The 14,679-nt window shown below is 39.4% G+C and overlaps 2 protein-coding genes across 2 annotated transcripts; one reads left to right on the top strand and one right to left on the bottom strand.

Annotated features, from left to right (window-relative positions):
* Positions 1 to 37: 37 nt before the first annotated feature.
* Positions 38 to 4,875, top strand: LOC101470905 (lathosterol oxidase). Its single transcript, XM_004551217.6, has 5 exons — positions 38 to 632; positions 2,112 to 2,329; positions 2,844 to 2,976; positions 3,054 to 3,154; positions 3,266 to 4,875. Exons 2-5 carry the CDS (start codon positions 2,120 to 2,122, stop codon positions 3,728 to 3,730), a joined length of 909 nt encoding a protein of 302 aa, XP_004551274.1. The 5' UTR covers positions 38 to 632; positions 2,112 to 2,119; the 3' UTR covers positions 3,731 to 4,875.
* An 868-nt stretch (positions 4,876 to 5,743) lies between these two features.
* plekhb1 (pleckstrin homology domain containing B1) lies at positions 5,744 to 10,102 on the bottom strand. The gene is made up of 6 exons (XM_004551216.4): positions 9,927 to 10,102; positions 8,779 to 8,931; positions 8,371 to 8,473; positions 8,245 to 8,284; positions 8,048 to 8,138; positions 5,744 to 6,070 (listed from the first exon to the last, which is right to left on the bottom strand). Exons 1-6 carry the CDS (start codon positions 9,961 to 9,963, stop codon positions 5,937 to 5,939), a joined length of 558 nt encoding a protein of 185 aa, XP_004551273.2. The 5' UTR covers positions 9,964 to 10,102; the 3' UTR covers positions 5,744 to 5,936.
* Between the last annotated feature and the right edge of the window lie 4,577 nt (positions 10,103 to 14,679).

Here is a 14,679-nt window from a genome sequence, read left to right on the forward strand (position 1 = left end):
CTAGCGTAGAATACGTTTAGATCCTCACACAGAGGATGCTTTAGTTAACGTGTCGTCTCCAATTATGTTGTGCATGTCACAGTTTAACAGTTTCTCAGTGCTGTATCTGGGTTTTGTCTTAAAGCAAACTAGTGTAGTCATGGAAAGACTACTAAAAGTCATTTTTTAAAGTGCAGTGCAGATGCTGGAGGATGCCGAATTGCAGCAATGGCTCCCATATTTATGTAATCCTTCCATTTAATACAAGGGAAGTGAAAAACACTGAATGACTTTCAGTACCTAAAGTTTGTAAATTAATTTTGCTACTATTGTTCTGTAGTTCTGAAGTTATAATGGAGCGCATTCGGGGCGTTTTGTCGTTCAGGTAAAACTTCCTTTAAGGTGTTTCATCTTCTGTCCTGATGATCCAGCTGTTGCAGGACATTTAGCACAGATTCAGTAACGCCATGATCAGATCCTTCGACTAGCCAATAGGAAAACACAACAACCCTGCCGTGATGAAAAACTCGTCGCTCATTGGTGAATCTTCGTGTGACGTTTTGGGAAACTAGCTGTTAATTGGTCGTCTGCCCGACTTTAGTTGAGTGAGCCTCCCTCCATCGTTGTTCCGGGATACCTGCAACCAAGAAAAGGTACAGTGCTATTTACATGGCTGTAACTTTATATTAATAGTGTGACACTCCAGGTTAGTTGTATTTAAACCCGATTAAGCCTTTTTGGAGTCCCTTTAGTGAAGCCAAATTCTGCAAAAAATGGGGTTTCTACGCATAACGAGTAGTTATTGTCATGTTTTTGCGTTCATGTATGTGCTTTGCAAAACTTTTCAGTGTACATCCATCCAGCCTTCATTTTTCATGTTTCAAATACCCATTTTTAATTTTCTTAGAGGAAAGTGAGCGATGTGGAGCTGTGACGAAATACTTTACGCGTTTCGGTTGAAACGGAAACGGTAATGTTAAAGACGGACAATGCAGATGCTTATTCGGTTTTTGTGATTTTTACAAACTCCGGGCTCTTTCACTTACCGTTATGTGTATGTGACAGTTAGGCTATGTTATCTGATCTAACCGGTTCAGGAAAGTGATCAAAGAAAGGCGGCCGATGGCACGCTTGGTGTCGGTAAATGCCACCGTCAGGTGTTTCTTTTGGTGGAATTCCAACTATGAGTCTGATTTACACGCCTGATGGGCACCTGCCGTTAAGTCTGTGGGAGAAATGCAAACTGCAAAGAAGGTGGTAAAAGTACCACTTTCAGATGGGGGGAAAAATTAAAGCCTTATTTATGAATTTAAGAGTTTAAGCGTTTTTTCAACAAATGTGACTTTATACATGGACTTTTTAAAAAATCCACTAAAATAAAGTTTAAGTTGGATAATGACACAAAGGAAGTGCCAGGAGGCCTTCCAAGATGACTGCATCTTGGCTACATCTGTCTGATATTTATTGGAAAACTAGTTATGAAATTCCCGAGCTGCCAGACTAACTAGTGCTGTGGTTGCTCTAACATTTCCAAAAAAAACATGTAACCCAACTACGAGGAAGACAACAGTAACTCAGCAGTCTGTGACTTTAAGCCCATTTGTTTGCCTACATTGCCAGTTAAGACTGAACCTAGAGGAGTAGCAGGTTTGGTGTTAAATTTGAATATGTTCAGTTGGCAGCCAAGGGTGGCCTATCAGCATTAAGCAGGAGGTGTTGATGGAAAACCACCAACTCACTACCTGGCAGCAACAGCACGCCACTGTATGAATCACCATATGTTACTGAACCAGGAGTGGCATACAGTCTGTGACTTTTCCATCTCTGCATCACTCTAAGATGGCAACGGCTGTAAAATTTAGAAGCTATGAAAATGAGCAGTGGAGGTGGAGGTTCGGGCACTCGGCTAGGAACTTTCTGTGCACCCTCCATTGGATATTTTATGGGCAACTGGGAAGAAGGATTTGTGAAATGCCTCAGTTAGCATACTCAATATGACCTGACACCAGATAAGCAAAAGATAATGGATGGCGAGAAAATTAAAGGTGAATAAGGGAGACTAAACCTCTCAACACTCTCAAAAGGAAATGCTCTGATATAAATATTGACTTTCTTTTGTTGTATTTTTACAGATTCAGCCATGGATCTTGTGCTGAATGTCGCTGACTACTACTTCTTCACGCCGTACGTGTACCCAGCGTCGTGGCCTGAAGACGGAGCCCTGCGGCAGATTATCAGCCTGCTGGTGGTGACGAACCTCGGAGCTGCAGTCCTGTACCTGGGCCTGGGAGCCATCAGCTACTACTTCATCTTCGACCACAATCTGATGAAACACCCACACTTCTTGGAGGTATAAAGCCCATATCTTGTTTTTATGACTGAGTGTTGGCAGAGCTAAAGCCTGCAATCAATTGACCTTTGTATCTGCAAAAGGGTGTACAGATTTATAGGAACACTTGCAAATTACTGTCGTGTGCACACTATGGCTTCAAAACCAAGAATTAATAGTGTTTTTATTGCGAAACTAACTGTATTTTATAGTTGTTTATGTTACTGGTTTCACCTCCTGTAGTGTTGTTAATGCTTTTCCTGCCTAACGGACATGTAGTGTCTACATGTAGTGATTTAATTGGGCCATTTAACTGGGGTGAGGGTCTCTTCATGAAAGCCTTTGTGTGTCTTTTAAGGCTGGGTGAGATTAATTTTTGTTTTTTTAGCCCCCAAACTACTTTGTTTGAAATGCGCTTTGATAATTTTGTCCATCAAAGTTAATAACAGGAATTCCCCACATTGGTTTCATTTTTTTTTTCATTCTTATTTATTTTATTACATATTAAAAAAATGTTACTTATTGTTATTTGTAGAATCAAGTATGGCGAGAAATCAAATATGCGATGACCTCTCTGCCCGTGATCAGCATTCCCACTGTGGCTTTGTTTTTCACTGAAGTCAGAGGCTACAGCAAACTCTACGATCATGTTGCCGATTCGCCCCTCGGTAAGCTGAAGAAGCAGCAGAAAATGTTTCAAATTCTCCTAAAGTTTTTGTCGGTGACATGACCTCTGTGCTTTCAGGTTGGCCCGGCCTTTTCCTGAGTATGATTTCATTCCTGTTCTTTACTGACATGTGCATCTACTGGATTCACCGCTTCTTACACCATAAGCTTATTTACAAGGTGAGGACACTTGTGTTTTTTCGTACTGGCAATATACAATTGCTGAATAGTGGAAATGTCTTTATCGTGCGTTAAACTTTATTGACCTCACTGCTCTCTTGTCCCCAACAGCTGTTTCACAAACCACACCACATCTGGAAGATCCCCACTCCCTTTGCCAGTCATGCTTTTCATCCAGTGGACGGCTTCCTGCAAGGAATGCCCTACCACATCTACCCGTTCCTCTTCCCCCTCCACAAGGTGCTCTACTTGGCTCTTTACGTTTTCGTTAACATCTGGACCATCTCCATCCACGACGGCGACTATCGTGTACCCGGAGCTCTGACGAGCGTCATCAACGGCTCAGCTCACCACACTGACCACCACCTCTTCTTCGACTACAACTACGGTCAATATTTCACTCTGTGGGACCGCCTGGGAGGCTCCTATAGGCACCCGTCAGCTCTGATGGGGAAAGGTCCCCATGATCTGATCAGGAAACTTCAAGCAGAGGGAAAGTTGGGAAATGACGAAGCGAAGCCTAACGGGCAAGTGAATGGACGGGCTCAGAGGGGAGTTACCTGTAAGGAGGAGTAACAGTACGCGGGTTATGAATAATTTCAGAAAGTGATCTCTATTTTTTTGTAAAGACAATTTGCTAAAGCCCAGCGTATTGGAGAGTAATTGGAGTTCATGTATGTGCCAAATAAGCCTTTGTAAGAATTGAGTTCTTGTGGAGCAATGAGTGAATGTGAAACGGCTGCCCCTGGTTGGACTGCACACACATACCAATCACAAACTATCGACTAACATCCGGAGATGGGGTGTTGTTTTGTAGTGTAACAGATTTTTGCGAACCGCGCAGCAAAGAGACTTGAGGATCACCAGAAAGCTGGAGCTGCTGGAGCTACTGGAGCTTCTTCAGTCACCAACCAGACCTGAGGCTGATTTCATAGGGCTCTACTAAAGCCAGAGGTTTTTATTTGACAGGTTATAAATCAGAGTAACCCAAAAGTTGAAACACTGGCTAATCAGCCATGCCTACTTTGCACTTCCAGCTTTTATTATTATTTTTTTTTTTTTAAGAGTCATAAGAAACGTAAGAGAAGAGCAGCAGAGGCCTCATTAACTTTAATTTTTCAAAAGTCGTGTCTTCTGTTGCAATTTAATTAAAATATTGAGAAGATGGCAATTATAAGTAACCGTTAGAAATTATGTTGCCAACAGAAGTGTCAAAGAAATTCTGAAACATTTAAAAAAATCTTAGAAAATGTGTTTTATAGATATATACTGGGCAGTTTCCTCTCGGTAGGGAATAAAGTTTGTGGGATAAATATGGGTGCCACATGTGGTTCATTTATTCTTAAGCCCTCACATGGATCATACCTTAAACAGACCTGCATTTATACATCCATCCCCCTCAAAGCACTGATGTGGTGTGATGCATACAACTCCATATTCTTGGTTCTTTCTTTTTGAGCTCTGCAGGATTTTTTTTCATGTGCACTGATTCTGGTTATAAAGACAAGAGAATAGTTGAACGCGATCATTTAATACATGTTTTGCATTTTAATACTATAGTTGTAGCATGCGACATAGAACTGCAATAAATGTATGCACCGAAAGATCACACAGCTCATGTCAGTCTTTGCTGAGATTACATTAGCATCATTGTCAGTGTGTTGATGGATACAGAGTAGAAATGCTTTGTGGATTTTTTTTTTTTTTTTTTTTGAAATATTAATACAATAATAAATTTGAAATATATTTTGGGAAAATAGTGTCTCTTTATATTTTATTTTAAGAGCTTGTATTTTATGGAAGCTTGTTTCCACTTCCAAAAACAACTTCTTTTTTTGCTTGGGATTAATGTCTCAAAATTTCAACTAAATAACTCAACTGACTCATGGGTGTCAAATGTTTTCCTTATTGGTGGACTCCTCAAACTTCCATAGTTGTTGGACTTGCAGTTGTAGTTTAAACCCATGGTTTCATCAAACACTTTGACCTAAAGGCAAGCTGACTGCCTAAGACGCAGTCTTCAGTCCCTTGAAGTTTGACCTGCTGAGCTTTTGGGTCATCCGTCCATCTTCAGGTAGTCGAGGCAGCGATACTGACGAGAGCTATGAAAAATGCTAGTTAGTGGTTGTATAGCTAGGACTGTTGTGCAGTGAAAACAAAAGTGAATTTCAGTGTATTATAATTTATTTTTAATATATCTACTTGTTTTCTAGTGAGGTGCTAATATTTTAATATTTCTTACAAACTACACTTTGTCTAGAATTCCACTGGTAAAATAACTCGTATATAAAACCAACTTCCTGCTTTGCAAACGTTCATAAGTGGTGATGTAAAACTCTACAACCTTGGTGCTGTTGCAGTACAATGTGTAGTGTTATACCAAGAGTTTTGTGCATAAATCTAAACAAGTAATTTTTGGTGCTTAAACTTAACCAGCAAGTAAAAGCAAAACTTACAAAAGACAAGTGAGAACAAAGTGCACAAAGCTCCCAAAAACCACATTCTCGTATGTACGCTTTAAAACCGTAATGTTTGTTCTTCTAATATTGTGGCAGCCAGTATTTTTAAAACACAGACGACACAGGGGAGCAGCATCTGACAGTGTTTTACACGTTTAAGATGACAACGCAGGTTTTATATGCTCATAATAAAGAACAAAAGCAGCTTTTTTATCAGAGCAAGTATGATGGGAAAGCCTGTTCTACACATGCTCGTTAGATGTCCAACTCCCTTGTCTTGGTGACAGGCAGGCTTTGCTCTCCTGTCAGTAATGTCAGTCATCTCAGCAAAAAAACAAGGGCATCCAAAGGAAGGATCGCATGGCTGCCCCGGCTGCCATTCCTGCTAACATTCCCAGTGCTAGATGCTCCACTACGCCATCAAACGGGTCCCTTTGAACAACCACCTGGTGGGTTCCTAAAATATAGACAGAAAGAAGACACTTATACCATTTGTGTTAACATGACAGTCGCTTTGAATGTCTAGAAAAATAAGGGCAGATCAGGATTGTAAAAAGGGACAATGTCAGAACAGTCCGCAACTTGAAGATCATTGTGGTGCTGTGGATTGTGCACCGATGATGAACTGAACTCATTTATTGACAAAGGCCTTTTTCCTGGTCCCGAATTTAAGTATCAGCTCGTGTCAAATCCCAGTTGTGCTTATTAAAATGAACTTAAACTAACTGGCATACAGTGTGCCGGTATTGCAGTATCGATGGGCTTCTGTGCAAAAACTAACCACAGTGCATGCGCGTATCTACCACTTCCACTGGAAATTTAAACGCAAGATCGATGCATAAACAAAAAACATGAAGTCAAAACAGCATAAGCATCATTTCTGGATGAAAACACCTAAACATTCCCTGAGGTTATAAGAGAATGATCAGACTTCTGTTAGGAAGGCAACAGTAACTCAAATATCCACTGATTACATTCCAAGTTTGCAGAAGAGCATCTTTGAGTGTAGATGGGCTGCAGCAGCAGAAGACCACACTGGCCCAGCTAGGCCCAAGAAAATGACAATACAATTCACACAGGCTCAACAAAACTCTACAACCATGGGATAACACACCATGTCACAAACTGTTTTCTTGAACATGACCATAACTTCATCATGCTGAAACTTTCTCCACAGTCACCAGATCTCAATCCAGCGGATCAGCTTTAGGATGTGGCGGAGCAAGAGATTTTTACATCGTGAATGTGAAGCTGATGAATCTGAAGCATGTGATGCTATCTTGTCATTGTGGACCAAAATGTCTGAGGAATGTTTCTAGTACTTAGTTGAATCCATGCCTATGAAGAACTAAAGCATTGCCAAAGCCAAAAGGGCCTTTTAACCCAATGCTAGCAATGCAAACATAAGTGAAGTGAATGTATAAAACACATGGCATAATACTTTCAAAGTAAAATCCTATAGGCTTTTACTTTTAAAAGAAAATCATTAAAACCCAATTAAGTGAAGTATTTAAAGCCCCACTAATCTGCCTCTTGGCTCATTTACAGAGCAGGTGTGTGGACTTGTGTCCAGCTAAATGTGGACACAAATATAAAACACTTACAACATCATAAAGAAAAATTGTTATTAGCATACCAATTACTGTTATTAGTCTAAGCACTGCTCACTGTCACGTTTAAAAAAAGGTTGCTTTGTTCTACTTAATTTATTGCTGATTCAAAGCACCGCCCAGCAGGAGCATCAAGTGCCCTAAATCTAGCTCCAGAATTCAATTAGCTCACAAACTGAGCAGATGTGTGGAGGCAAACAGTGCAGCAAGAAAGAGTACTCAGAGTAACACATGTCGCATGTGGGAAACCTTACAAAAAATATGCATTATCACACATGATGAGGTTATACAGAGGTAATTGCAGTGAATGGTTCTGGGTTTTCTGACTGTTTCCTCACAGGCTACATACCAGCTACATCATAAGTGCTCAGTTCTTGTGGTGTGCCATGTTTTATAAAACATACTGCAGCAACCAAAGCAGTTATGGATTATTTAGATTACTGTTGAATTGTCTGCTTCTTTGGAAGAAGAAGACAGCTGCCATATTTCAATTCCCTGTTGTTTACAGGATTCAGAAAAGAGCCCTCATAAGCCAGCCTGTTTTTGCTCGATAGGATATGGTCTAGGATAATGAATGCAAATGAATGCTGTTGTTTTTGATCCAGTATATAGACCGCAGCATTAGATTTATTTAGTGTAGAGCTAAATGCTTCTTTAAAATGCTCCACTTGGTTAATTTTATTGTCCTAAAATTACAATATTAAAGGGAAAAATTATAATTTTCCATACTTTAAAAAAATGGCTACATATTATAATATATGTACTATGTATTATATTAAGTCGATAATAAGTCTAGTTTTCTGTGTTAAGCTATGATATCTTACCTGGTCCTGCTCCAGGTGTTATGTAGACAGTGTGGCGGCTATTGAGGGGGACAGCCTGGTAGGAGTCATCATATGGGTCATATGTGAACACCTACAGTGAAAAAAGCAAAGCACTACTTTTAGCTCTGTGGTGGAAACACTATCTGAGAGCTTGCTGATCGTGTTTAAGCTTTTTACAGAAAGCATGAAGCACTCACCGGGTTTCTTCTGGTCTGCAGCAGAGTCAGTTTCCACGCTCTGAAAAATAAACAAGCAGGACTGAGAAACTGAGGGACGGTTGTGAAGTAAATCAGAGAATAATGAGGCGAAGCGTGAGTACCTACATTGATTCGTCTTCACTGTTTGCGCACAGGTTGAGTGTTGAGCCGTCCATGAGGTGAACCACGACGAGATTCTCCCTGGGATTGCTCTCTGGTGGAGTCACACCTGGAGTAAAATTAAAGGAGTAAATTACCCATATTTGTTAAAGGTAAACGAAAGGTGAGAATGAATGAGCTAAAGCTTCTTTCCTATTTTATAGCAAACTGCGACCAGGCCTACTGTAAGAATACACGTTTTTGCCATGGACATGGTAATCTATTATCATGAGATATTTTCTTCTAAACTTCTATACAGTCTGGTCTTTAAAATACTGCACATTTAAAGCACTTCTGTGTGTCAGCGTTCACACTTAAATAGTGATGGAACATGTTCGCTTCTGGGTATAATTGTATCACAGATCCGTGCCGTACCTCCACATTCCTGACCGGACTGCACATCTATGCATGCTAGTTTGAGACTGACGCGATGCTCCAGCTCTCGCCTGTTGTCTGACTTGTAAAAGCAAAGACTCCCATCGATCCAAAGGTCACACCAGTTGAGCTTCCAGCGTTTTAGGACAGAAGCTGGAGAGGAGACACATGCCACATTGTAAAATTAGTGCATGGTAAGGTGCTGGGATAACTTTAAACTTCAGTTTAACATCCTTCTGTTGCAGGCCTCACATCTCAGGTGATTTAGTAGTTGCTTTTGAATGTAGTCCCACCCCTACCCCTCCCACCAAGCAGGTGTATCTCCATTGAGTGTCCTTGATAAGCCACTTAAAGGCATGGCCAAGAACAAATAATGAGATTACAAGTTACAAAGGGTAGAGTTTCATAATGCGTGAAGTTTTCTAGAAAATCCTCAGTGTCGAGTTTGCAATCTGGTCACTAACACAAATACACAACACAACATACATGAAAAACAGCCCACATGTGTTAGCTATGATTAGAATAAAGCTAATAAATGATAGTAGAATTTAAAGCTTTAAAACTCTGGGATGTTGTTATGAACCAATGCAGTATTGGTCATCTGTAGACACAAAGCATCTAACCGAGCAGTTAGCAGGTTGAAGCAGGCAGCTGTATTTAGTGAGCTGCTTTAAAATTCAAAGGATAGCCTTCACAGAGATATGCAGCACACTGCCTGTCCCACGATAAAATTGTAATCTGCAAAAATGCAAAAGGTTTCAAATACATTTCACTGTGCTAAGTGTTATCACTTTATTCAACGCAGTTTAACATTTACCCAAAAAGGTGAGGTAAAATGTGCATGTAACATGCTACATGTCACATGTCTAGTCTAGATGTTGATGCTCATACTTAGTCAAACTCCTTAAAAACAGAAAAGTAAAAGAAAATGCAACGGCCCTTATCACTACACTTAACAAATGCAGGTGAAATGGGTGAATATTATTTTAATTATAAGTCTTGTCCTGTAGGTCTTGTCTCTTAAAGCACCCAAAAAATGAAGCCTACATGTTTTTATACATTAACTGAACCGAATAATCGAACCTTTAAGTTACTAGCACTAATTTTATTATAGAATTCCCTGAATTTGTGAAGAAAAAAAAACTTACTCTGTCTCCACAACCAGCTTGATTTCAGGAGCGCCATAATCCTCGGATGTTGTTCTTGTTATTAGTTTGCTTTGATAATAATCCAGGAGCAAAAGGCTTGCTTATGTCTAAGAGACTCTGCTGTTGGAGGCCTTTGCCTGGGTTTATATGGCCTCTGTCCTGCGGATATTGAGGTATTGGTAGATTAATCTGGCTCTCACCAGGACTGACACTGATTCAGAGGATCATTCTGGATTAGGAGACCACGCCCTCTCTCAACCCCCCCATCACTCTTTCTGAACTGATTTCTCTATCAGACACTTGCACTGTGGGCCACACAATGTTTAAGTTGTTGAACACTCTTATTACATGAACTAAACTCCTGTAGGCCTCAATCCACAGATTCATCTGCACATGCATGACATGCTTTTACAATTTAATCCCTGTCCTAAAATAACATCCAGAGGATTAGCCTAATATTACCCAGGTCAGTTCTGTCAGTCTTCTCAGAATGTCTGCAGGTGATGCATGATGACATCATTTCCTTTTCTAGCCTACAGAAAGTTCTGGTCTTGTTTACATCAGCTCAGTCTCCTGATGGTGTGTTTACACCAGTTCCTAAATTCGGAACTAGTTTTTGTTTGTTTGTTTGTTTGTTTTAACTGTGTGTCAATATGTTATGTTGTCACACCCCATACAAGCTCTGAAATGGCGGCTTTCCTCCCATTGTTGCAGTTTTTCCATGAACCACTTGGTGATTATTGTTGATGAACAGTTTTGAAACTCGGCATGAACTAAATATTAATATATACGATTTTATTAATAATAATAATGATGATACACTGAGTGTTAATGGTTTACTGGAGCATGCCTCTCTGTTTTTAAGGGACACAAAAGGACGTACCCACAGGTAAAATGGTAGAGAAGTTGCAGAAGTGGTTCTGTTTCTTTAGGAGTTGCTATTTGACATCCAGGGCATGACTTGTCTTGTAAACATTTCAATCACAGTGGGGATCGTGGAGAATCTTGACTGCCGCCTCTCATAATTCCCAGCAGGCGTCTTTATTTGAAAGCTCGGCTCACTGCAGTCAGAAGACGTATATGTGCTGCTGTTGTGTTTGATGAACAGAATCCGCTCTCTGATTGTCAAATTTTTCATTTTAATATATTTCTTCTTATCTAAAGCTTTTTTCCCCTCTAAGTGATGTTTCTCTCGGTCCCTTCATATAACTCCTGCTGTTTTATTTAAGAGTTGAACCCCTGAAATCAGTTATAATCTGACATTTTTCAGTAGCCAGCTTCCATCATGTTTGCCATAGAAATATTTTAATGTATACCCAAAATGTTGGCATTTAATACTCAGTCTAAAACATATACAGTAACTCAGTCAGACATCTTTCTTTGCCCAGTTTACCCACTATTACTCTTCTCCACATCTTCAGTTCATCTGAACCTTCCCTAATGGTCGCTACCAGTGAAAACCATTACATCTTCAGCTCTGCCACCTTTTTGTCAGTGCCACGGTCTCCAAACTATACATCAGAGCAGGTCTCACTTCCATCTTGTAAACATTCCCTTCTTGCTGTTCTTCTGTCACACCAGAGAGAGTGAGAGGTGAGTAAATATTGGCGGATGAACCACAAAAAATACTGACGTCAACTCGTGAATGAATGAAAAAGTACTGAAACCACTATATAATGGAGAGAAGCCAGTTTGGCATCACTGACAGGAATAAATGGCTTTTGGTGTGCACATTCAAAAATAATTTTACAAAGCAATAAAGACTAAAGTAAGAAAATAAATGCGAAGAATGCTAATTTACAAATGTCATGTTGATTTTTGTATTTAATGGTAAAGTTTATGACATTTCACAGTGGTTAAAAAAAGAATGGTTCCTCCAAATGGGCTTTTTCTTTCCTTTCTTCCACTTCATGAGCACTTGCATGCACCAAGAGTTTAGAGCCTGATAAATGTGAACATTTATTGATGAAAACATGGCAAAATGGCCTTTTCTGCTCTATTTTTGATCCCGTGTGCATGAGAGAAAAGCCAAAATAAATTCAAACTCTTGAACCCAGTTCTTTTTTTTTAGTCATTAAAGATGTATGCTCAGAGAAATCCTTAAAAGCCCCAAACTACCATGACATCCGTGCCCATGATGAGAGTAAACTTCTGATGATTTCTCTTAGCAAATGTGCTGCGTCTAACTGTTTGTCTTCATGTTCCTCCTCTGCAAAGCTATAAAACACGAAAGCTATTTAAAAGTAAATCATGACATATAGATCAGTAAAGTAACAATAAACACATCGAACTACATATTGCTCCTCCAAGATCACTGAATAAAGAGTGCAACAGCGTGACTTACTCACAAATTGGTCCAAATCACAGTTTGTTTCTCCCCCAAAACTCTCCTGACTGTTCCACAGTGTTTGTGGTTAGGTTGGAGGAGCTGCAGATGCTTGTGTACGGATAGAGCCGAATTATAATCATGGCTGTATGAAATATTTACTGTTGGGAGATATGATGTAAACCCCAGGGTTATGATCTGAATGTAGCACAAATGTGGAAAACTAAAGAGAGACGGAGAGAGAGGGACGCTATGTTTGTTGGCTGCTTTTTGTCTGCTGTTGTGCAACTCCCACAGCTGCAGTGGCGGACAGACGGCTCACTCACTACTCGGTGGGTCAACAAAACTTTTGGATATCTCTGTAACTCATTGGCGGTGTGGCACAGTCGCATTATTTGAGCCATGGGTGGACTTTGGACAGATTCGTGCACAACAGCTCCTGGCAGAAAGAGATAACACCACAGATTTTTTTTTATCCATTGAGAAGCACGGTGGTCTCGGAAGTGATCTAAAGGTGAAGGGGCTATGTTAGCAGGTGTTTGATTTTATAGTTAAAGTTATTAAAAATTATATGGAAAAAGGGAGAAGACTGACAGTGAGAGAACATTTATAGAGTTGGAAAAGTCAACATCCTCCTGGGTAAATCCATAAATGACTAAATAAAGCTTCATAGAAATACAGATATGAATTGAAGTGTTATTTTAGTCCAGATCAATGTGAGGGAGCCACAGTCTCCACTGAGACACAGTTAAATATCAATTAAAACTAAATCTTTGTTCCAAGTGTTTTATTTATTTATTTAATATTTACCAAACTAAAATACATACAGCACATAAAACCAGGTACATTTCTACCTTTCAGCCCTAAACTGCTGCATATGCGCTGATGAATCAGATTAAAATCTTCAATTTTCTTATTGCTGAGGATCTTCTGGGGGCCAAAGACTCCTCCAGATGGCTGATAGCCTGCTTTGGTCTCACAGAGCTGGTATAACACAGAGCTCAAGACTAAACATTATTGGCAAACTTACAGTGAAATTGCGCATAACTTTATTAAAAATGATACCTTTTTGTTTTTGATCAATTAAAAGCTCTACTTTCAGGCCAAAAACAAACTTATTATTGAAATGGGTTGGTACAGTTATGAAAGAAAAAAGGCTAATATGTCTATACACAGTTTGCTGCTTTTAGTAGTAAAATAGCAAAAGAAAAATATGAGAGCTCAGTAAGAGCCTTCTGTCGATAATCAATGACTGATAGCGATCACTGTGATGACTTATTCATCCATTTGCCTTTTTTTTCTTAAGTAAGGATATCCCATCATCTGCTGTATTGTTAATTTTTTTAAAGCTGTCATATGGCATGATGATAAAATTCAATCTTGTAGGCACACTCAAATGCACTCAGCTTAAAATGCATGTTTTTGAACTGTGTGAGGAAAACTGAAGAAAATTAACCGACAGAGGCACAGAGAGGAAAGTCAGGCCCATAAGGGACCCACTCCCCCAGTGGAGCATTGTGCTGCACTGTGTAAATCTAATAGCGTTACACTGCATAGTGATACATTTTTTTCAGTTTTCCTGCAGAATGAGTACTTTAGATGTTGACAGAAAAGTAGATTTACCTTGTAATGGCCTGATGTTCTAAATGCAGGGCTTTCACCTGCATGGAGCATTTTCAAATTCTTACATTGGTCTTGACGACCTAAACACATCTTCAACCACTGCTTTTTAATGTTAACGTTTTCATGCATGAGCCTCATTGTCACATATATTTCGGATCTATATTAGAAAAGGAGCTGAGGGTGAACTGATACCCTGCTGGCTTCACACAACTCATAAACTTCTCTCTTCCACAGGAGCCCACAAAACTTCATGGCTGCCATCTGGTGGCAACATTATGTAGGCCTGTTAACTCCAGTGACGCTGACATATTCATGTTGCAGGTGATACTCTAAATGAAGAAAAAAATGAACTCACTAAAAGACACATGCCTTTTATTCTTTTGCCAGTTATATAAAGTTAGAGAACTGAAAACTAGTTTGATTAAATGCCATTTAATGGCATTAACTTTATTAGGAGTTATTGCTGTGCAGGCAAAAATGTAAGCAATGTTGTACAGTAATCATAAATCAAAACTATTCTGGCTTTATAAGTGAACTTAAATCTAACATACACATGTCGTTAATGTACAGTAAATAATTTATTTTATGTGATAAACGTGTGTCAGTTCCCATCACTTTATGCACATCATTAAAAACGTGGGTTTTTTTTTTAACTACGTGAGTGTTAAAGCATTGGTATACACCGCAGACTGTATATAAATGTTTTATAAAATATATTTTATACATACAGTGATCTGAGTATTTGCCCAATACCTAATTAATTATTGGGGGGTGGGGTTTTGCATTTCTGTCACGTTTAAATGT

This window comes from Maylandia zebra, linkage group LG10 (genome assembly GCF_041146795.1).
Source record: "Maylandia zebra isolate NMK-2024a linkage group LG10, Mzebra_GT3a, whole genome shotgun sequence".
In the NCBI taxonomy this organism is placed as follows: Eukaryota; Metazoa; Chordata; class Actinopteri; order Cichliformes; family Cichlidae; genus Maylandia; species Maylandia zebra.